The sequence below is a fragment of the Passer domesticus genome, chromosome 3 (assembly GCF_036417665.1).
Source record: "Passer domesticus isolate bPasDom1 chromosome 3, bPasDom1.hap1, whole genome shotgun sequence".
Classification (NCBI taxonomy): domain Eukaryota; kingdom Metazoa; phylum Chordata; class Aves; order Passeriformes; family Passeridae; genus Passer; species Passer domesticus.
The window spans coordinates 73,183,151-73,206,792 of NC_087476.1; the positions used below are offsets into that span (position 1 = coordinate 73,183,151).

The 23,642-nt window shown below is 35.5% G+C and overlaps 1 protein-coding gene across 12 annotated transcripts in view; it reads left to right on the forward strand.

Moving 5' to 3' along the window:
• Positions 1-23,642, forward strand: part of WDR27 (WD repeat domain 27) — a 177,687-nt gene that overhangs the window by 29,913 nt on the left and 124,132 nt on the right. For 5 of the 12 annotated variants that reach the window (XM_064413936.1, XM_064413926.1, XM_064413929.1 and 2 more), the window contains exons 22-23: positions 8,460-8,562; positions 18,170-18,268. In XM_064413936.1, the coding sequence (XP_064270006.1) occupies positions 8,460-8,562; positions 18,170-18,268 (202 nt within the window). Of the gene's footprint in view, positions 1-824; positions 904-1,018; positions 1,066-8,459; positions 8,563-9,644; positions 10,051-10,075; positions 11,224-14,493; positions 14,569-17,676; positions 17,737-18,169; positions 18,269-19,038; positions 19,096-23,642 lie in introns of those variants that run through there. The other 7 variants (XR_010358958.1, XM_064413927.1, XM_064413934.1 and 4 more) reach the window with 7 other exon arrangements.

The window sequence follows — 23,642 nt, forward strand, 5'->3', positions numbered from 1 at the left end:
GGGGGCATATGTGCTCTTTTCAAAATTATTGCTGTATTACCTTCACTCAATGCCAGAAAGTAATGAAACTAGAGACTGCTGGGGTTGGAATATGTTACCTTCTTATGTTTTTCTAATAAGCTGCTCAGACTGTGTTGCTGAAGAGTAATGAAAAAGTAGAAAGCTTTTCACAGATCACTTATCTGTCTCTTTGTTTCTAAATACTAATATAAGTAAAGTCAGTGAATGGTAAAATAGTTAAAGTGTAAAATCTGGGCAATCAATTAAATGAATATGTCTTGAGAAGAAGGAGCAAATTTATGTATGTTCTTGCTGTATATTTAATTTGGCTAGGTCAGAGTATTCTAGTGTCCACTGTGTTCTATTAGCCAAGCTTCAAAAAGTAGTTCAAGTCCTTAATGACAGATATTTTAAGGGTGCTTGTAAGGTACTACGTGTGTGTGTTTGTTGCACATTACACAGTGATCAGTAGTATTAACTCTTGTGGAGAAGAAATAAAAAAATAAATAATTGTTTTTCACTTGCTAGCAATTTTCAAGGAAAAAAAAGAAAAGCAAACCATATTTTTTAAAATGAAATTTTCTGCCATTGCTCAGACCAGAGACTGCGTCTTCTATATTTTAAAATCTCTTCCTGAGTTCTCAAAAGGAGTAAAACTGTTCAAATTTTCCTATGTGTTCACCAGGTGTTTTTCACATAAATAAATTTTAAATATCTAAGTTTGGAAAGCTCTGTTTGAACTTGGAATAAGTCTCTGCTGAAGTGTTAGGTCTACTATAGTTCCACAGACTGAACACTTTTGCTTAATTTTTTTTTGTTCATAGGTTTTGTCCAATCAAATCCAGTCCATCCCCTGCACTGTTGAGTACTTACAGGAGACATTAGTTCCTAAACAACCTTATGGTGGGCCAATACCTTTAATCTCTTAAAGTTGTTGATTTGTGAAGTTGGTACATCAACAACTTTTTCCAGTCCCTCTGGAATGACCTTTGTTTCTGCTTTGCATTTGCCAAAATAGGGTTTTTTAGTGAAATCTTTGTCCAGTATTCTTGAAATATAGCAAAGGTAAGTCCACCTTCTCATTTATACTGTTTGCAGTGTTGTGGATAGTAACACTAACTGCAAGATCTCCACTTTATTGTTTGTTGATTTTGTTCTAAATATTTTCCCTAGAGATCCACAGTGAAAATTGTTTTGTTTTTCTTTAATCTGTTTGTTGCCCTTGAGAATCTGTCCATTGTTACTTTATTTAAGAATTCTGTAAATAAGTACAAAAGTACAAAATTTTTATTAAATAAGGGCGAAAAAATCCCTTCAGCACAGTGTTCTTTAAAGCTGCTGTTGAGAGCATGGGAAATAATTTGCAGAATAACTGCACAATTCCCTTGGACATTTAGTTTCGTTTTTTTTAATTCAGTTTTTTTGATAATGATTCCTTTTCATATGACATGCATTCCTTTTCTCACAATTGACTGAGGAATCATAGCAGGATGCTCCAGTTCTTTTTTGATCTGCATAGATTAAATCGTCAAACAGGTTAACCTGGCCTACAGCTTTATAAGTTCTGAATATATTGATACTTTTGCTTTGAGTTCTACAAGAATTTTGCTATCCAGCCTGTACTAGCAAACTCCATTTTTTTTCCCAGTGAAAATGCATTTAACTTTCTTATGTTCTTGAATTTGGTGAAATTATTTTGCACCTTCAATTTTCATAATCTTTTCTGAATAAAGCTGTGAATTTGTCTGTCTCTCTCACTGTTGATGATCTGGAGGCATTCCAAGATTCCTTCAGCGAGTGCCAGAATGTCTCATGGGTTCTTCTGAAGGTGGTACAAGAAAAGATATTTTAACTTTCTGATGTTGTCAGCCAACCTCACGCAGCCAGGTCATCTTGCCAATAAATGAGGGAATCTTGGACACTGCTAGTGGCTTTTGGATTTACTCAGACTCCTGCTCCATTTGCTTTGAAATGCATGGATTTTAAAGTTTCATTTGAAGATTTTGAATATTTTTATAATTCTCCTGCATTCTCCTAATTTATAACTAAAGCTAAGAAAAGCTCTAGATGATCTACAAACCAGACTTAGGAATAAAGAAGCAAGGAAAATAGTTTTTCTTGGGAGAAGGAAATTACGGCTACTCTTCTTCCAGGTTAGGATAACGAACTATGAGACCTTATGAATACATGCTTTAGAGTAAGATTATGGCCTTTGACCAACTCCCAAGATATTTTGAAGAGCAATTTTAGTCTATATTTTCTAAAAGAATGACTACTTGGAGAACAAGTAAAATTACTTTCTCGTGTCCAAGGTGAAAGCAGTGAACACCAGTTAGGCTGAGATGTGGAAATCTGAATGAGATGGACATTATAGTCACCAGGTTCAGGATTCCCAAAAAAGACTCAGAAAAGCATTTGATGATCAGGAGGTACAAAGAATTATTACATTTTTACATTTTCGAAGGAGTTGAAGTGTTTGTGATGAAACCTTGTCGAGTCATTCATCTGTAAGACACAAGAAACTTTACCATCCTTTCTCATACTGCTGTGTGTATTGAATGTATTTTGGAGACATTGCTACTCTTTCTGAAGTCAGGAATCTAGCATTGATTTATACTCAGCCGCACCTGTTGTCTCCACCAATTAAATTTAATATCTCAGAAAAGTCTGGATTGGAATGATACAAGTTGCTGAGTCCTTTAAGCCATAGAGGCCAGATGTATCAGAAAATTCCAATACACTAAGCCTCCTTGTCTGCCAGTCCCACCTGTGTTTAGTGGCTGTGCTCATGAACATATAGGGCAGTGAGATATACTTTCACATCCTAGTGCTGTAAAACCAATGCATAGAAAGAATGTAGAAACTTAGGAATTAATGAACATTCAATTCCAATTCCCTTATATAGTAAACTCATAACAGCAGGAAGTATCAGACTAGACTAAATACCAGCTGCTTTAATATGTTCATATATCACTTAAATTTCATATGACAGTTTTTAATTATGCTTTACCAGTCTGAATCCTTTTAATTTCTCACTTCCTCCAACTTGTAGATTAGATAATTCTGTGCTTGAAATGTCCAGAAGAAAGGAAATTTCTTTCATTCATTCTGTTAGGAGAAAACTATAAATTCATAGGGTTGCACCCTTCACTTCATTAAATGCATTTAGAATATTGACTAAACACTTAGTAGCACCAGCTCACATTCACTAGCAAAGTTGCATGAATACAGATGTCTTCATGACTGGATGCTAATGAGAAAAATTGTGTGTTCAGGTTTCTGAAGCTTCTCTTGCATGGGTCATTCCAAGGAGTCCTCTTCCTCAAGAGAGGTTTTAGAATGTGAAATAGTGTAAAATTTTCCTCCCCAAGGCATATTTCAGATCCCCTGTAAAGCTTTTAGGCACTGATGTGGACCTTCCCTGCTTATGAATAAATTATGGCTAAAGCCATCATGCAATAAAGCTTCATCCTTCTTTGTGACAATAACTGTGTGACCTGGCTTGACATCAGATTTTCAGATGCATATTTAATCAAGTTTCCAGCTGCACTGTGAGGACCCTCACTGCACCACTGGGCCTTAATTGCCCTGAGCAGCCTTGGAATCCCACCCATGATCTCTGCTCCTTGCTTCAGACTGTGGAAGTCTGTAGAAATGAGCTGGCAGAAGCCTTATGAAGTTCAGTAAGGGGAAGTGCAAAGTCCTTTTGGCACCAAATGCTACCCCCCAGACATCAGTATATGCTGAGGGGGGCAACTAGGTAGAAAACAGCTTTGCAGAAAAGGAAACCAAGATGAACATGAGCCAGAAATGTGCCCTTGAGGCAAAGAAGGCTTATCCTGGGCTGTATCAGGAAGAGTGTTGTCAGCAGGTTGTGGGAGGTGATACTTCCCCTCCATTTAGCATTGGTGAAGCCACACTGGTTCTGTGTGAGCAGTGAGGTTGGATAAGATGACTTCCAAAGTTGCCTAACAACTTCAACCATGATGTCACTTAGTGATTCTATGAAAATAGCATTTTTTCTTTACTTTCCACAGAAAATGTAGGGTATGTGAAACTTGCTGGGGGAGCTGATGTGATATTGACCAAGAGAGCAAGATGTACAATAACAAATGGAAAATTAATTTAGAAGGCAAGAAAGGGACAGTTGTGCTATGCTGTCAGATGTGCTGTGTTTATTACGTACACAGAAATGGAGAGAGCAGGGAAGAATTAGTACAGCCCAATTTGTAAGTCTGGGATGCTACTATGGTAGTGTGAGGAGGTACATGTTGTAGGTGCTGTTGCAGGCACTAAGAATAGCAGCGACAAGGTGTTAGGAAGAGCTCCCAACACCCAATCTACTATCACCTATGGTGGCAAGAGCTGCCTGCCTCTGACTCACACTCTGATAAGCTGAGAAATGGAAGTTCAGCTGTTGAACTACACTGTTTACTGCTGAAATAGCAATTTTTCATCTCCCAAAAAAAAAAAAAGGAAGTGGGTGCTTATTGGACCACATTGAAGACTTGAGGAATACAACTACTTGCACATACTGAATTGCTTCAGCAGAATACTCAGCTGCACGATTATGCTTTGATGTATGATCCCAGAGAAAATCAGTTTCACCTTCCATCAGCCTCTGAAAGAATCTACTAGTTGTATGAAGATAGTATTAGACATGAAGGCAAAATCTTCAAATAGTGTTATGATGCTGTGCCACTAGATCATAAGCTCCTCTGGCAACATATTTTAGCAGAATTACCACAGCCACAGGGAACTAATCTCATACTTTTTCTCACATTTGCACTTTGAGACCTTAGAGTCAGACATGCAGTTTGAATTTTGAGATATTTTCAGTTTGCATCTTCACTGTGAACTGGCTGCTTGATGTCATCCTAAGCAGGATACAAATATACACATACTCAGAATCTGGTAGTAACCAGAAGAAGTACTTGGTTTCTTCTGAGCATAAGGATCCCATGGTTTGCCATATATTTTTTTTTCTTTCCCTTGGAGCTTTTGGGTCTAGTTATTCAGATTCTGAGGGATAAAAGAGTGTCTGGAGTTCCTCCAAGTTGGGCCTGGAGGTGCTTGAAAGTGTAGAGGATGAGGAACACAGGGATGTGGTCCCTGCTGGATGCTACGTTGAAAACATCGGCAGCTCCTATGTGAAGGGTTTGGTGTTTCAATGAAATGAAACCCATGTGTTCAGTACATCTAAGGTAGCTGCCACTACTACTGTCACGTTATACTCACATTTTGCAGAGCCTCAGTAGATCTGCTGGTACTGAAGAGTCTGTGAACAAATACCGGAGCACTGTCACAAAGTGACAATACAAATGAAAGTGATTTAAAAAAAACCCCAAAACACAAACTTTTGTTTGTAGTTTTGGTTTTGTTTAATGCATCAAGTAGAATGAAATAGACTTCTTTGTGAGAGTATTCTCTTATTTATAAAGAGACACACATTCCAGTATCTTTCGCTTCCAAAGACAGAAACAAATTGTACTTTTTTTTTTCTAATATTATTCAAGTTTTTTTTGCAACATAAAAAGATACATGTTTTGGAATGCAGACTAAAAGATGTACAATGAAGAACATAGAGAAAACTTGGCTGTTTGCTGTCCCATGCAATTACCAGATGTTTGTCATGGTAACCCCTGAAAAGCTCTGACCAGAAAAGGATTCTTAGGAGGCTGGAGAGCATGCCAGCTGGCCACGTAAAGCCTACAATATCCAAAATAATTTGGATCACCACCTGTTCCTACTTAAAAAAGTAGAATAAAAAAAAAATGCCTGAAAGAAGACAATCCCTAAAATACACTAAAATCATACACATAGTATGTATCTAATATTGCTATGATTTTTTGTCCACTTTTTTTCCCATTGCTGTGATACCTGTAGATATCTGGAGTTAATAGATTGAGTAAAAAAAATTATACTTAATTCTGTGGAAAGTTTAATTGGAATACACTTTTTTAAAAAATGTGGTTTTGAGTAGGATTTTGAGAGGTTGGAGAAATAGCTGAACTTGTAATGGAATATATATCCTGATATAATGGAAAAGTTGAACAAGAAAACAATGAAGAAAATAGAATCCAGGGTATTGGTTATTACTGTGGCTGCACTAGCACAAGGAAAAGGGCACTGTCCTATGACTGAGACATTGCTTTGTACTGCTGTGGTATAGCAGAGAAAAGATCCAGATCCTTGGAATGCTGTTAGTTCTTATGTATCTATTTATAGGTGAAATATTCTAGTTATTGGTTGCAAATACAGAGATGTTTCTTTTGAAAGAATGTTTTTTGCAGTGTTAGGAGTCCTTTTTGTCAAGAAGACCCCATTGAGTAAATTATCTTTTACAGGCCTGGACAATGAGGTCTTAAACATTTAGAAGTAGTCCTGATGAACAGTGCTCTACTTAAGGAAGAATGGTGAACCTGAAGACTCCTTTGGGAGGGACAGTGGATATGAATTTTGTTTATTTTTCTCATAAAGAAATTTCTTTCACACGATACTGTTGTATCTCACAAGTATAAGGTTAAAGAGAATTTTTACTCAAATTCTCTATGAAAAGGCACTCAAATTTGGAAACCGTGCAACTGGGACTTGAGACTAAGTTGTAGAAGTTTACTCTACACAATAAATAATGTTTTGTGGACGCCTAACTGAGGAGGAGAATGCTGAGGAGACTGAGGTAGCTAGTGTTCTCCTTTGCTGTGAATAGGAAGCTTGAACAGAGACAGGTTATTCAATAGACCAAATGTGGCCATTGGTTACTGAAAGTCTCTGAAAAAAAAAAGTGAAAAAAATGAAGTTGAAAAATGTTTTTACACCTTGGTCACAGTAATTGGCTGTCTTCATAAGTTGCTTCTCTTGAACTGTAGTGTTCTCTTAAGTTGGGTTATTTTAGCAGTTGCAGGACAGAACTTGTCTGAGGTGAAGTGTCTGGTTACTGTGTGCTCAAAAGGTCTGTTAATATCAGTAGTTTTATTATACGGAATACAGTAAAGTTCAGAGTTAGGCTCTATAAAATTATGTATTTTCATGCATTCAAACGTATCTTTTTTATGCTTTAAGAAGTTATAGCAATTAGATCAGTCACAAAGTAGTATTTTTGTTTAAGTATGTCTGTTTCACCTGGATGAATAAAACCAGCTTGGCATTTAGTGCATTCTTACACATACAGGCGTGCCTACAACAGAACAATAAGGTAGTTTAGAGCTTTCTGTGCATAGGTTCAGTTGGTTGAATTTACATAGCTTGTATGATTTCACTGGCCAGAAAATGTGTCTATCACATGAGTTAGCAGGAAATTTTACTATTTCAAATTTGTTCCTGGACCTAGCATACAATAAAAAATTAAGAATATATGACATCTCCATTATGGGGAAGTATGTGAATTTGTTTTGTAAGAAGGGTAGGTTGACAGCATTCATAATAAACAGAAAAGAAGAATATAGGTTATTACAAGTTTGTTTTAAAATAATATCTCAAAGGTATAAAAGTAAACTTCTGAAATGAGATATACATATGTAAATGACAGCTCTGAATGGTGTTGAAACTTGTATTAAAATGTCTTTTAATATTTAGGAAAACATTAAATAATAGTTTTTTAACATTAGTTTTGTGCTGACTGCAAAGCTATCATGGTCCTTTACAACCATGCGGTGCTTTTTAGGTGGATATTAATCTTCATCTCATTAAAAACATTGTTATTTTTAAATGGCCCAAGTGTGCTCAGCTTTTTAAAATTTACTCTACAATGCTTCTTGCAAAATAAACATGAAAAGTGAGAAAATAATTCCTTGCATTAATTTTATATCCATTCCTTCCTTTGGACTGTTATAACACAGATAGGCAAGAAATTATCTACAGTTATGGAATAGAGAGAGAGAGAGAGCGAGCGATATTTTTCACTTTGGAATGTTTGGATATTGTCTTTCTTGACTTACCATGTACAATAAATTAATGTATGGAGTAGAAATGTAAATAAGCAACAAAGGTTAAATATCCAGATTGGGGTGTGAGAAAAGCAAGCAATAATTATTTGTGTTGTGATTCCACACACTGCATCTTCATTTGATATAAATAACTTGAGGGAGATTTATAAATCTTCATGGAGAAGATTTATAAAGACTTTCACAACACCTTCCCCTTAGCTAACTGATAGGCATCACAGCTCCTCCTTTCTAATTATTAATGATGTTTCTATCCCTATAAACTAAACAAGGCCAAAGGTCATTGTCCTGGGGCAATTTTGTCTGTTCATTTGATTAGTAGTCATTAATGTTCTTTCTTCAGTGTCTTCCAGTTTTGAGAAAATCCTACTGCTGATATATTTAAAACTTAATTCGCGGATTTGCCTTAGTGAATTTGTAGACTAAGAAAAACATGAGACCAGGAGGATTTCATGAAAATGGCAGTAAAAGAGGTAATTTTTAGTTGTTGTTAATAACACTGAAACTTCTCTGTAGGTGTGAACGTCGTTTTGAAGGGCACAGTAGCCACTGCTATCCATGTGGAATTGCAGTGTCTCCTTGTGGACGCTTTATAGCCAGTGGATCAGACGACAAATACGTAAGTAGCTTATTTTCCTCCTAAACTGTAGGAACTCCTCATATTGTATCTAAAAGAGTCTTTTCAGAGGCTTCTAGGATTCATCTTAATGTGCATTACTGGAATCTATGATACTTCCATATAGTTCATTCACATGTAGCAGTTACATATGATTCATGATTATTTTTTCTGAAAAATCCCAGAGCAGTTAAATCCTAGCACTCAAAGTAATTGTTATATATATCTGACCAGTAGGAACTCTGTGGCAAATGCAAAGTAATTTACTTAAGCTCCCAAATACAGGATGATGAATCTTTTAGTATGGCTTTCTTATCAACCAATCAGCTGAATAAAAAATGAGAAGTCATTCCACTGGAATAAGTACTTTCTGGACCTTTTGTGTCTGTGTTTTCTCCCCAGACAGATTCTCTTCTGAATCAAAGTCAATAAAATTTAATTATTTAGAGGTGAATCCTGAGTAAATGTGTATTGATACCTTTTTGAGTTTGCACCTAATTTTAACTCAGTAATGCCTGAATGTTATCAGAATGTTTGTCTTGCTATTTGTGAAGAGATGGAAGATTCTAACTCATACTATAGGCCTTTGCAATTGGACTGAAGTTGGGTTCATTGCAAACATATCCTTTCAAAACAGCTGGGTAGGAATGCTGTTGAAATTTATTTTAGGTATTTCTAGGTTAATCATCAGAACATGACACAGAGTTTCTGGTCAACTTCAAATTCAGAGCAAGAGGAATTTACTCTTCTGGCTAGTTTTGAAATACTGGCTCAAATAGTGTGTGAAGGTTAGAGATTTTATTGGCAGATTGCTGGATGTTTGGCAATAGGTGTTGTGTTCTTGACATTTTCATGATAAAACATATTTTTCAAGTTTCTGGTAAAGAGCATTTCAAAATGTAGCTTGCAATACAAAAAAGGTCTTTTTGCTTTGTCTGTGAAGAAATGCATCTAATATTCACCTCAGATCATGACATATATTATGTACTAATATATTTAATTGAGGCTACTAATTAAAGTTGCTTTTGAATTGTGTAAAAATAGGTGCAATCATGAGACCTTTTTGTCTTATCTTTTGCAGTAAGGTATTTGTTTGGAATTAGTGCTGATTCAAGAAAAGAAAGACAGCATGATTTTGTCCTGACTCCAAATTCTTGGCACATCAAAGGAATCTGAATAGCTGGCATGCATCCTGCTCCAGTTGGCATATGGTCCCTGGTGGGCACAGTCAATACTTTTTAGTGTGGCTCCTGGGTTGGAATTTGGCTTAATTTGCATCCTATGTCTGTAGAGAACTTTCATTGTTCTTCTTGTCCCCTCAGGAAAATTAAGTCAAGTTTTGGACTCTTGCTTATACTGTACTTTTAGGACAAAACGCAGTTTTGGGGCATTTTTTTAGGAAGCTTCCCTGTGAAGTGTTGAGGCAGATACACTTTTGTGCTTCCTTTTGAAACAGAAAATTGAATGCTGCACTGAATAGTCCATTCATATTTTTCAACTAATTGCATCCTGACAGATGGCTTAATGTGCAACTGGGACAGTTTTAATAGTATCAAGAAGTCACATATTTCTCAAGATTGTATGAATGAATGTCTACTGGAATAAGCTGCATAAAAAATCAGTAGTGTGGATGCAAAGTGTTATCTTCAAAAAGAACATTCTGGAAATATGTTATGTACCTTTCCACTGAGAAGCAGCTGCATCTTCAGTCATCTTGGAGTTTACTTTATTAAGTGCAATTCTTGCACCCTGTGGTTAACAAACGTGATTTATTTTAAAGCCAAAAGAGGCATAATTGGAATACAATTGAAAGACATGGACCATAAACTGCCTTTTGTGTTTCACAAAAGCTGAAGTATTTGATAAAGAGGAATATTTTGTCTACAATGATCACATTCCTACAGGACATAGAAACAGCAACCCAAAATACGTTATTGTAAAAAAAGAGATGAAAATTCTGCCTTTTTTTCTATTTTGAGGGTGTATGACCTGTTTTATATAAGAGCTTGATGTAGCTTCTGTGTGGCTGAAGTAGCCACATGGTTTTATTTGAACTGCTTTGGTGCATGTTAGTGTGAGATTTGTACTGTAAATTAGGATTGACAGTGTTCCCTAGCTGATTACTCCAACTTCCTTAAGAGAGTCTTTACCAAGACCTGTGTAGGACCTGACAGTCTGATAAGCAGGTGACCAGAATCCTAGTTTTGGACTGTGATTGTTGTTTCTGTAATTAGTTGTGACTAGAAAATATAAAATGTTAACACTTCTAATGTCAAATCGTCTCTGCATCCTAAACAGCCTAAGGTTACCAGTGAATTTAGTTGACTTTTGCTTAATTGAATGTGCATAATATTGTAATTTCTAACCATCTTACAAGTGGACAGTCTCAGGTTTCTGACTATCAATATTATCAAGGACGTTGGACCTTAATATACCTTAACTGGGTTTAGATTTCATTAGTCCATTTTGCTGGACTCTGTACAAAACTGTTTACCTAAAAATTTGTTTATTAAAGCAATCTTAGTGTAAAAAGACAAGAAATATCTGGACAGTGTGAAATGCTACTTTTTATAATAAAAAGAACTAATTTCTGTTCCATGTAGTTCTAGTTAGCTGTTTTATTTTATGTCTAATTAGACACTTAATTTTTGTCTTTGAAGACCTTAGGGCTCTCTGAATAATTTCCAAGTTTCCAGAAATGAAGTAGGGAATTAAGAAATAAATATTTGTCTCTTTAATTGTTTTCAGACTCATTCTTGCTAGCTCTCTTTGAACTGTAGACTCTAAGAGGCACATTTTGACCCTAGTGCTGATAAAAATCTCTGTCCATGCCAAATCTCAAAGCCTGTGTTCATAGCTCACATGGATTGACCCATATCAGAAACCCAGAAGTTTTTCAGCATAGCAGGTTGCTGCATGAATAACAAAAAAACATGGGTAATGTATGAGATTCTCTTCCCTTTTTTTTTTTTTACACTTTTCAACAAAGTCTAGGATTTTGCTTGCAACACTGTCTTTGAAACACATTCTAAATCCAAGATTAAATTTATGCTTTCCAACTGTGAAGGCACCAAAGCTTGAAGCAGTAACCCATAGGGCATTAAAAGGAGTAGCAGGAGAAAGGATAAAGCAATTTGATTCTTATTCATAGCATCAATCTAATAACCACTTGTGAGTCCCTGAATATTAACCTTCATGCAAAATTGGTTTTAGAGTATGTTCTCATTATGCAAGTGATGCTGGTCTGGGGACAAATTCAAAGAGTTTTGCAAACATGTGAGTGGTGGCTGGATGCAAACCCACACCTGATATTGTTTGCAGACTGAGTTATTTTCAGATACAAGACTCTGCATCAGGCATTACACAAACTTGTTTAGATGACACCTTAGTTTAAGTAGCTACAGAGATTGATATTCCAAATGAAATATCAGTGCTGTTGAGCAATATACTGTAATGTTTTACTACCAGAAAAATACATTTGGGAATTGGGCTGCCAGCACTCTTTTGTTCTGTACATCTACTCCTCTTGCACTGTACTATGTCCTAATGTAATCATTGCCAAGAAGATTGTAATTCTCAACCCCCATAAATATATTATTAGTGACTTAGTCTTTCTGTTGCTCAGATTTGATTTATAAAATGGAGATTAGCAATGGTATCTTTCTTCTCTCCTCTTGTCTAAGAGTTTAGATGAGGCCTGCCTCAGTTTGTTACTGTTGTGATCAGCTGCTCTGATCTTATTTCTATGAAATACTTCCATCCTTGTGTGTCTGTGGTGTGATAAGCTTAAAAATTGCATCTGATTAGGTTAAAAATGGCATAAAATGATCTAGATACCAAAGAAGAAACAGCTCAGGAAACCCCAAATGTGAATGATAAAATTATGTGGTGATTTTCTCCCTTTAATAGCCCACTTCATTTGAACTTTTTAGGTACTAATAATGTTAGGTAAAAGACTACAAATGAGGGAGTTGGCAAAGATATTCTGATACAGTTGTATGTGAATGGAAGAGATAGGACTAGTTAATAGTCTAGAATGCTTTGTTTCATATCTCTTAGGAGGGTATCTCGGAGGAATCACTGAAGTTTAAATTATGTATATTTGATGTATGATAAAGTGTAATACTTTATTTGGAGAAAACTTTATACTTTAATACTTTATTTGGAGAAAAGAGAAGGATATTTTCTTTATTGGAAAATTACTTTTAGAAATGTATGATATTGGTATTGTATCATATTTGCTGTCTTGGTCTACACTTCATACCAGAAGGCTTGCAAAACAGAATGCATTATATGAAGCAGTGGTAGCAACTATCTGAAGTATTTTGATTTTCAGTGTGATTGGTATTCCAATTATATATTGTTCAAGTTTTATCCTATGTGTCCATACTATTTAACTAAGATAGGCTTTAACAGGAAACATCTGGAGAAAACAGCATTAGTAATGTTTACTGTGGAGAAGGCAGGACTGACATTGCTAGGCAGAACAAAATCCATAGCAGAGAATGAATAACAGACTGCGACAGCCTCTCTGCCACCTGTCTTTGGAAAAAAAAATCTACCCCTTTCCAAAGAGGAACACAGTTTTGTTTCAGTCTTGAACCTGAGTTTTTTGGATTCCTTGGTAACGCGGTTGGCTGTTAGGCCCATTATGCTAGAAGTGGACAGATAAAAATTACTTTCTTGATCATACAGTCATGACTTTGGGTATGCTATTACTTCAGTGTCTCTATGGATGTTATCTTTGAAGATGACTGAAAATCTTGGCCTTTGTCAGTTATTTTATAAACCATAGAGTTTTGTGAATATGAGCGCATTAATTGTTTTTGTGTGCTTTTTGGTCAGTTCAGGCTATTGCTTTATCTAGGCTACTATGCCTCTGACCTGACCACTACAAAACCAGATTAGCAGCTGAGAGAGGTGGAGGATTTTCTGATGGTTATAGATGTATTGTTATTTAACTACTACTGAACAACTTTTTTTTTTCCCAACTGAATTTTATGACTCTGTAATTTGTTACTGTGTTAACATTGAATTTTGCTGATGTTTTTGAGAGATAGGAGGAAGTGTGAGAAATTAGCCTTTTTGGCTTTACTTTTTTGGTAAAAAATTAATTTTTTGAAAGATACCCCATCTTCAACTATAGACAAAACAGGAAGCTGAAGTAGATATGGATATCCAATGTTCATTTTGGAATGCATACAGCAGTGAGGTGCTAAAAGTGGAGACACATAGTTCTATATCCACAGGGCTTTCCATATATGTTTTCTATATGTGTACCTCTTGGTCTCAATTCTTGACACTAGTTGAATTTTGCGTATGATTGGTACATCTGGTACAAAAATCTGTTTGAAGGTCCTTTGCAGCATCTGAATCTTTCAGTACTGCTGTTAGTCAACACCAGCATACAAGCAGGAAATGCAATTATTGGTAGTGTTGATACAGAGGAGAATCCTAGCAGCAGTCAGAAAAGAGCTAAAGTGGGTGTGATACAACCATGCTGCTTCATAGTGAGATGTGAATTCTTAGGATAAAGTCTTCAACTTATAATTCTGTACTCTGACAACACTATGTGTGTTCTAAAAGTAAGGCAACCTAAATTCAGTGGTGCATGGTGCTGCATAAATTTAATATTAAAACAAATAAAAACAATCACATACATTAGGCCTTAAAATTAGCAAATTAAATAGAAACTGAATTGGCAAAAATTTCGATTTGGAAGCTTCATAGAAGGGTGGCTTAGAGAGGGAAGTCAGATATGGTTTATGTAATTTTTTTTAGTGAGGAAAATTCACATGTGTTAGCTATAACTGCTAGAAGATTGATACATTTGAAAAATATCCCTTACATCTTGAAAGATGACTGATATCTATAATATAAACCATTTTAATAATAAAGAGCATAAATAATGTTCACTGTCACTCATTTTTTTAGTTATGTCAAAGGAAATCATATGAAAACTGGGATCTTACAGTAGTAGGAAGTTTCCTGTGACTACCAGAAAGACAGCCTCCATAAGAGTCATTAAAAGGGAAAGGGTTTCTGAGAGGGTGTACTGTACTCAATATTTTGGTGCCAGGCTTGATTAGACTTTCCATGCTACCATGTGGTAAGTGTATAAGGTGACTTGGGACTGAAGAGCATTAATCAATGCTTAGGATACTTGTGAAATCTGTTTTATTATGTGTGGATTTGGCATCAACACCTATAGTTAAGGTAGTCTAACACTTTCCACTATAATTCTGTTTTCAGTTGCTTATAAGTAAGAACATTTTGGGCTGAAACTTTCCATGCTCGATGTCTGCTTCAGGTTAATTGTTATTTTTCTTTAGTGTAAGTAGTTCAGGAACTTTTTTAGCTTGAAATTGAGGAAAAATACATGGTTCAGTGGAATATGTGCCCCAATATAAATAAGGAGTGATGGAGTGCAAGTCAAACTTATATCATGTACTGTGGGCTTATGCATCAAATTTGATGGCACTGATGGAAGCAAATGGCCAATAATGCCTTATTAATAATGGCAGATATCTTTTATAAAAACATGTCAGATTATCAAGGGACTCTATCCCTCTATTAAGGGACTTTAACATTTCTGTTTCCTGTAGCTCATTTGAAATATTAGGAAAAATAGTCACAGAAAAGTGATGACATTGGCCAATCCATGCAAAACATGTGAGGAAAACATCTCTATTTGTGTAAGGCCAAATTAGGTATCTTAGATATCAATGTCTTTCTATTTGTTTGTTAGTGGTGTTCTTTTCCTGTGATCTGTTTGTAAAATACATGCTTCAGCTTAAAGCCACAGCAGCAACAGTTTTCCTTGAAACTGGTGTTGCTTTTCTGATCCCTGTGCAAAAGCTGATAACAAGGAGAATTCTTCTGTTATTAGTCAAGTGCTTATAATTTGCTTCCCCCTCTTTCCTATCCTAGGAGGCTGTAGGAGTGTAAGTAGTTTGACAAAAATGTTTATGGCCATGGGTTGGACTAGGGGCAATGGGAACAAGTTTCCTTTGAAGTTAAGAGTGTGAGAAAACAGAGAAAAGAATTTACAGTGAAACTCTGCAGATAAAGCGTCAATTTATCCAGCACACTCTGTCTACCAATGCAGTAGGATTAAGTAATTTTCCATTTGGATACAAATTCTTCCTTTTAAGGAGGGGCCTTTGCCCTTCTTCCCTGTTTCTTGGTACAAGTCTAGGGAAGAAAGCAGAAGCTTGTGTATACTTGTAAGGTGCTAAATACACTGTCACACTGTGGGTTACTGACAACTGACTACTCCAAATGTCCTTCAAATGTCTAGTGAAAGGAAATACAAGTAAGTATGTGGTTATGGGGCCAGGAAACTTCTTTGGAAGCTATTGGTACAGGTAAATTATTTTTACTTTTGGCTGACCCTCAGCAAGAATTGGAAAGGAAATACCAATATATACTGAATCAGTATTTTTATTAGAGAAAATTCCTCTTAATATAGAAAAAGGGGATTGACTTTGGCTAAAGTCTAAAACATTATATCCACATATGCATTTTGGGTATTGCTGAGTGCTTCCTTGACTGTTTTGTTTTCTTTTTCATTACATTTGGTTTGCTGAAAATCTGTTCTTCTTCTGTCATTGATTTCATATTTTCAAGCTTTTTTTATTCTTCTGTGGCTGGTGTTAATGGTATAATTTATTATTCGGTTATTGTTACTTTCTTTTTTTCTGTAGAGAAGACTACTAAAATAATCTAGTAAGTATAGAATAGAAAAACCATTTGGATGACATCAGAAAATATAGCAAAACTAAAATGATGGTGGACTATAGCAGAAGAATGTTTATGCTGGAGTTATTCCTCTTCTTATGAGTGTTAGTTCTGTTAAAATACAATTATCTTTAGGGTTTATGCTTTGTTTTATTTTTAAACTTTTGAAGTTAAAAATAAATGTGCTTTCAATCTTTAACCAAGGTAACTTTTATTCTCAGAATTTAGACTGTCACCAGCTAGTTTAGGTATCTATGGCTAGAGCTACTTAAACAGAAGCTGGTTTTTTCCACTTTTATATGATGATGTTTTTCTTTTAATCAGATTTTATTGTCTTGCATGTCAAAATTACTCAGAAAATTACTATTACTTTTCTTTTCAGTTATTGGAAGAGATGATACCTGCCGCAATGTAATAAACTATTCTTGCATGTAGCTAGAGACTCTGCCCCTTTTTCTGTTGAACCATAGCACCTAAATATTTAAGATTTATGGGGCTAGGAACACAGTACTGGAAAGATGTTTAGCAGTAGCTCCATGAGGATGGGTTTGTAAGAGTGACATGCAATGGGCAGGTTGTGTTCCCTGCCATGGTCCATGTGTTTTGCCTAGCAGCTGTTCAATATGAGCATAGGTCTTTGTTGTAAAGGTCAGAGGAGAGGGCTTTCCCATACCTGGTGGTCTTTCCCATGACTTCTGGTGCTTCAGTGGTTAGCTACAGGTGGCCTTCTACCAGTAGCTGTTTATCATGACTTTCCTCTGATCCAATGAATCTGTGACAATGCGACAGTTTGGAAAAGTGCTGCATTCCAGCCTAGTCTCTAGCTCAGGGCTAGGAATAATTTCTTGAAAGATGGGAGGTAAGGTTTGAATGCTTTTTAGGCTGAGAAGTGTGACTACAGCACCAAATGCACTCTCACTAGATTATAATTAAGACGCATGACTGCTGCACAGCATTTTTGAAAGAAAGGTATGAGACAAATGGTTGATTTAGAAACTGTGTGGAAGAGCATAAATTACCAGAATACCTGGGCTTAACAAACTTTGGAGTTTTGTTCAAAAAATAACTAAATATTATCACATCTATTTTACAGAGTGGAACAGGGACATAAAGATTAAGCCAAAAATGAACATGGTCCTTCCCAAGTTAAACTGAGGACCTGGAATGGAAAACTAATTTTTAATGGATAATTCTGGCAAAGTTCTGTAAGGCACTAGAATATGATGGAAAAATTTCAACTTCATTAACCATGCCTCTCTGTGATATGTTCTCTTAGTTAAAAGATGGAGCATACTTCTTTGTGAATCAGAGCATTTTGTGCTCTTGGTTCTTGCTGTTACTGACTTTGTCTCTTCTCTGTTCCTCCTTCCATAAAAGGGAACTGAAGCCTAAAGAGGCTGAACTGGAACAGAGGCTAGACAGATTTAAAGGAGTAAAGTAGGTATTTATTAAAAAGGCCTTCCAAGGATATGCCCTGGGCAGTACAAGAGCTAAACAAATATGGAAGTAATCGATATCTTAGAACTGATTTCTATGATTTGGGATAATTTAGCAAATGCTTAAATTAACTCAAATTAAAAAAAAAATAGAAAGAATAATGCATTCTTTCCCCAATAAATAAATAAACTTTTACTTCAAGAAGCAGGTAAAAAAATTACCCTTTTAAAATATATTTTAAATTATGTTCTTTGAAATTTAAGTAATTTCTTTTAAGTGGAATCTAATACCTTTCAAGATTAGATAACTCCAATGATCAAAATTTTCTAACTTCTTTGTAGGCTATATATTTAATGTTACTACACTATAACATAATGCTTCAAGAAGATGGTTATTTTTTTAATCCTGAAAATATCAACTTCTTGTTTTTTAGGCTTACATATATGAAATGCATTCAAGCACTTTTTTACAAAAACTGGGGAGACACACAGACTCTGTAATCAATGTCAGTTTTAATCCCTCATCTCCACAGGTAAGCCATTGCTTTTTTTCCTTTTTGTAATGAAAGCATGTAAAATAACTCACAGGCCTGAAAGATTTAAAAAGCAGCATTATTTTAAGTGTGTCAGAATAGCTATTGAAATAGCTTTATCACAATATTTTGAAAAGCTATTATGGTTGCGCTTTGAGCCTTTTAGATATCTATAGGTGAAAAGTGTTTCAAAGAAGTTAGGCATTATGCAGTAACAATTTCTATTTGTTTAGTGATCACTACACTAACATCACAGTAGTGAGTACTGCACTAACAACATCATATTTCAGTGTAATGGTTTAATTGCAGTGCAGCAATATATACAAAGAGGTTTGTTTTCTAAGTTTCATTTTGACACCCAAGCTTCCCTGCACTTAGTTTATCATGTGAATTATTTATATGCTGTTTTTAATCCTGTGGATTTACCTTCTTTGTTTTCAGGTATTGAATTTGCATTGAAGCTTTACACTTTCTACTTTTTTATTCCTTAATTTAAAGACACAACAATGGTCACTATATATATTTATGTAAGAGAGGACAATAGCTTCTGTTTACTTCGCTGCCTCCTCACCACTGACTGTACTTGTTGCTATTAAAGATACTTATGGAGTAAATAAAATTCCTTTACTTGTAGGAGGATTGTAACATTTATATATCTCCTTCCATTTGTAAATATAGATGCTAGCACTTCTGTGATTTTAGAATTTCTGGAAGTTTTATTCTTTATGTATATATTGTTTGAACTGAGAAATTCTTGATTGCTGTTTCAGGGTGAACATTATGTATTTCTGGTCTTTGGATTCAGCAATGGTATATTCAAACAAATGGTATGGTTTATTAAACTTTACACCCAAATCAAGAGTAGTGCAAGGTTTAGCACATATTTCTGCAAAAAAGGTATACTATAAGAATAGAGCTGACTATAGTCTTGCAGAATTCTGATCTGTGGTCCAGCTGCTGGAATGCATTTTGGTGAAAAATGTCTGATTAGAGTTCAATTTGTAAAAGTCTAGAGGCTCAATTGCAGTAGTTGTGTGAATCAAGACTTGGAAATAAGTTCAGGAAAATCAGTTGTTAATCAAGGGGGCAGAATCTACAAATGGTGTAAAATAAGCTTTGGCTGTGGGTCCAAGACAGACTGGTATGAGAGTGTGCCTTGGGGAACAAACCCTTTAATACTGAATTTTATCAAACATTACACAGTCAATTATTATAGTTAGAGCCAAATCTGAAGTTCAAGAACCACAAACCCTTTTCTTGAAGAGCTCTTTCCTGAGAAACCAGGACTGTGGTCTTGAACCAGCTGATGGCGCTCCCCCTGTAGATACTGTTGTGGGGAAAGATTTCAAATATGGTTTTATCAGAAACATTTTACTAAATAGCAAGGAATATGTAAAACTGTTGCAAATTTACAGACTAAATGTAAATTTGATTAACCAAATAATTCTGCATGATATGCACTCCAAAATGCTTTCTAAGTAATTATTTTTGGGGAGTTACAGAAACAAAAACCAAACCAAAAAAACCAAAAACCTACCTGAGCTTTCCAACATAGAATTTAGCATGAAATTACATTCCAAGGCACTAGGAGAAGCTGCTAAGCAATGCAATGATAAGCTTCTAGAGTAGAAAAGAAGAAAACCATAAATTGATCAGAAAAGAATAATCCCATACCTCGAAAGAAAGGTTTTGTTTTACACAGTCAGAGTTTACAGTACTGGAAGATTTTTGTACCTATTTCTACTACTGGTTAGGGATTTCAAATTGACTCTATTCTTATTTCATCTAATGTTTGAATGAATGCAATTAAGATTTATATTGGGTTCTGAACAGTCACTGCATAAAGTCCCATTGCAACAAATGAAAATACTGTCAGGAGAAAGAGAAATGGGTGGAAAAAAGAAAGTGGCCGATGAGTGAAATTCAGACATTGTAGCTAATATTTTTTTTTGCTGTGGAAACATCCAGCCAAAAGTGTGGTGCTCTGTCAGTGCTCCAGTTCAGTTGTTGCTTGCCCAGCACCTGTCCATGAGGTTGCTTATTCCAACCATTCTTATAACTTTCACTTGCATAAGTGTTCTTCCAGAAAAGAGGGGAAAAACTCTGGATAGATATGATATTATTATAAGGGGCATTGTTGCTTTCATCATATGGTACTCTGCAATAATTTATGAAATGATGGCTATGAAAGCTGGATAAGGGGAATAAGTTAAATAATTTGCATTTATCTTAATTTTCAAGATGGTTTTTCAGTTTTGGCTCCTTATTGTCACTTCCTGGTTTTCACTCATTGTTCAAAACTTAAGTAGGGAAGAGTATTTATCTTGCCAAAACCATTAGTAGCATTTCAATCTATTTTGGAGAGTATACATTAAGGGTTATTGTAGTGTTTAACTATAGTAACTGTAGTTATTAACTATAACACATTTGAATCAGTCTAAATTAAAAAAGGGGTGAGTCTTATCTTCCAAATATGGAAACAATAAGTAACCTCTGTGATTTTGAAGCAAGTGGGGACACTGTTCTCATCTGCTGCTTTTGTGAAGTTGAATATTGCTATATGCTGTGATGGAAGTTATTTTTTCATGACAGAATCAGGACTTTGAAATCAGTGTACATTGCTCGCAATCTGTTGATACACTGAGAGTTAGTTTCATGCTTTTGGTGAGCTGAGCTTACACAGCTGATCAACTGGCTTGGCTGAGAACTTTCTGAAGCGCAGTATATTTAAAATTGAGTAACAAATCAGAGATGACCAAGAAAGAGAGAGACTAGTTAATGTTCTTCCTATTTTAAAGAGAAGCCAGCATGTTCTCATGTGTCTTGATATCAATTCTTAAACTGTCTGTTCATTTCATAAACCTGTTCTCTTTTGTTAAATATTCCTTGTACAGTTTAGGAATAATGCAGTCTTTGTAGGAAGACTGTCTTTGCCAAAGACTGTACTGCAGTTTATATCTGGTGAGAAGATATTTCCTTTACCAACATTCAGCCAAAGGAGATAGTTGCATTAAAAAAAAAAAAATAGAGCCTCCAGCTGACCTTTTCTGAGGATGAATGTATTTCTGTCCTTGTCTTCTTGAACTGTTAGCCAAGTCTGTGTACTCATATTTGGTTAATCTCAGTGAAGTGAATGAAGATAGGGAGTGGAAATTTCCTAAATTTAACGAACAAACTGATTTAATTTTCTATTCAAATTACTGATGTATCAGTCTGATTAAATTGTATCAATATTTTATTTTTATTCACCATCATGTTCAATATCCTTCTCTTTTTCATCCTCAAATGTACATATTTATTGGGATGGTATTATTAAAAAAAGGAAGGGACAACAGTTAATGCAATTTGTCCTAATCTTGCATGGGTTGTTACAGATCAACTTGTAAATGGTACCGAGATATTCATGTAAAGCAGTTCAAGGCAGCTGCATGTGCTTGTTCTTATTCTGTAAGACTCTGAGGCTTATGAGAGGTAGAAATTAGTGTAAAAAGATCTCTTCAGAAGGTAACAACACCTGGAGTATTGTTGAGCAAACAAATCCATGTGACATAAATTAAACTTAGGGGTTTTTTTAATGTAAGATGGTGCTTTTATAAAAAAAATATTAGCAATCATTGACTGATACAACTGTGTTGTATACAAGCCTACCACATGCTAAAAATCTTGAGATAGTCTTCAGGTTTGGAGAAATGCATAACGGTTCAACTTTCAAACTTTCAAAAGTTAAATGGATGTAGAAATTGAATCAAAGCAGATAAGTGCCAGTCTAAGTATCTTGGGGGAAAAGAGGGTCTTCAGCTCTACCCACCTTTGGGAGATTCTCAAAGTGGGCTACAATGTCTTGTTTGGCTGCTGCCTTTCCTTTAATCTAGAGGTTATGTCTACAGATCTTGGCCCTTGACGTCTTAAAAACTGCTTTGACAGAAAAGAATGCAGAGTTTTGGGTTGTTCCACTCTCCTGCTACAAGGGTTATTGAGCCTGTGGACAACTTGGCTACTAGTGTGACGCAGCAGATAGTCCTACTGAATTTATTCCTATCCCTGAGAATTCAAAATTAGTTCATCACTGAGCATGTATGTTGCTGTTTATAGCAGAAAGATAATTTCTTTTACAGTTTCTAACAAACTCCAATAATGTTGTGTATCAATATATTAAAATATGAGTTGATGTTGTTTAGTGCAAAAAATTGTTTGTACCAAAAATTCTTGCAAATAAATATGAAAAACATATGAAGAAGCATGGCAGATTTTTAACGAGAAAGAAAGAGCCTTCCATAAGCTAGAAAGGACAATATAATTCAGCTCAATTATTGAATACTCCATGCATTTTAAGTGTGTTGCTAGCAAAAAACAGCTGTACACCACATGATTTTAGATAAATATTCTTGCAGAGGCAAGCATCTCAATTCATAGCGTATTTGTCATAAAATCTTTATAGTACTTCTTACAAGGTTAGATAATTTATTGAATGGCACTGCTAGGCTGGAAGGTCTGGTAGGGAACAATTGGTTACTCTGCTGTTCAGTGTGAGTATTGTTTACCAAGTATCTAGATAGGCTTCCCTGTGGGCTAGAAAGAGAGAGGACTGGCTGGGAGCAGGAAGGAAAGTCATTAACTGTAGTCATAGGGATAATTTGGAGAACAGACAGCTTCTTGGAAACTGTCAGAGAGTGAAGAGAGAATGGAGGAGACTAAGAACTGGAGGAGAAGAACATATGTATGGAGTGAAGTGATAATGTTGGAGAGATGAAGAGAGTGCCTAGAGGGAGGGAACAAAAGCCCTAAGTAGGAGATGAAAGCTGCAAGGTTAAGAATTATAGTTTCTGAACTTCTAGTTAAGCCTTTTTTCAGAAAGAGATAGGAAAAGTGAGATGCCTGTGTCCTTGTTTTCAGAGCTGCTGAGAACCAAAGGTTGCTCTTAACAGTTCTGAAAATTGGTGTGCTCAGTGTCTCAGAAAAAACCCATCCTTACAAAGGAAATAAAGGAAAGCTTCCATATGAGATAAACCTCACTTGCTCCCTTTGCACACTACACAACTGTCTTGTAAGAGCCAATAATGCAATATTGAAAGGGGATAAGCAAGTGAGCATCTGCTTTTCACTCTCCATGAAGGGAGTAGAAAAGTGTTCTGTGAAGTATACTTTGAATACAGTCTCCTCCTCTGTCCAGAGGAGCTGAAGTGAGGAAGATTTGCCAAACAGGAAGAACTAAAGGACTAAGGGTTAGGAGTTTGTTCAGCTACATTTTTCATGAGAAATAGAGTTTACAGTTAATTATCTTATGTAGCACTTTAGGAAGCTGTCAAGGTATCTTATTTCTCTCTCTTGAAAGGTGTTATATTTAACTCACTCAACAGATAGTATTGCTAGAATG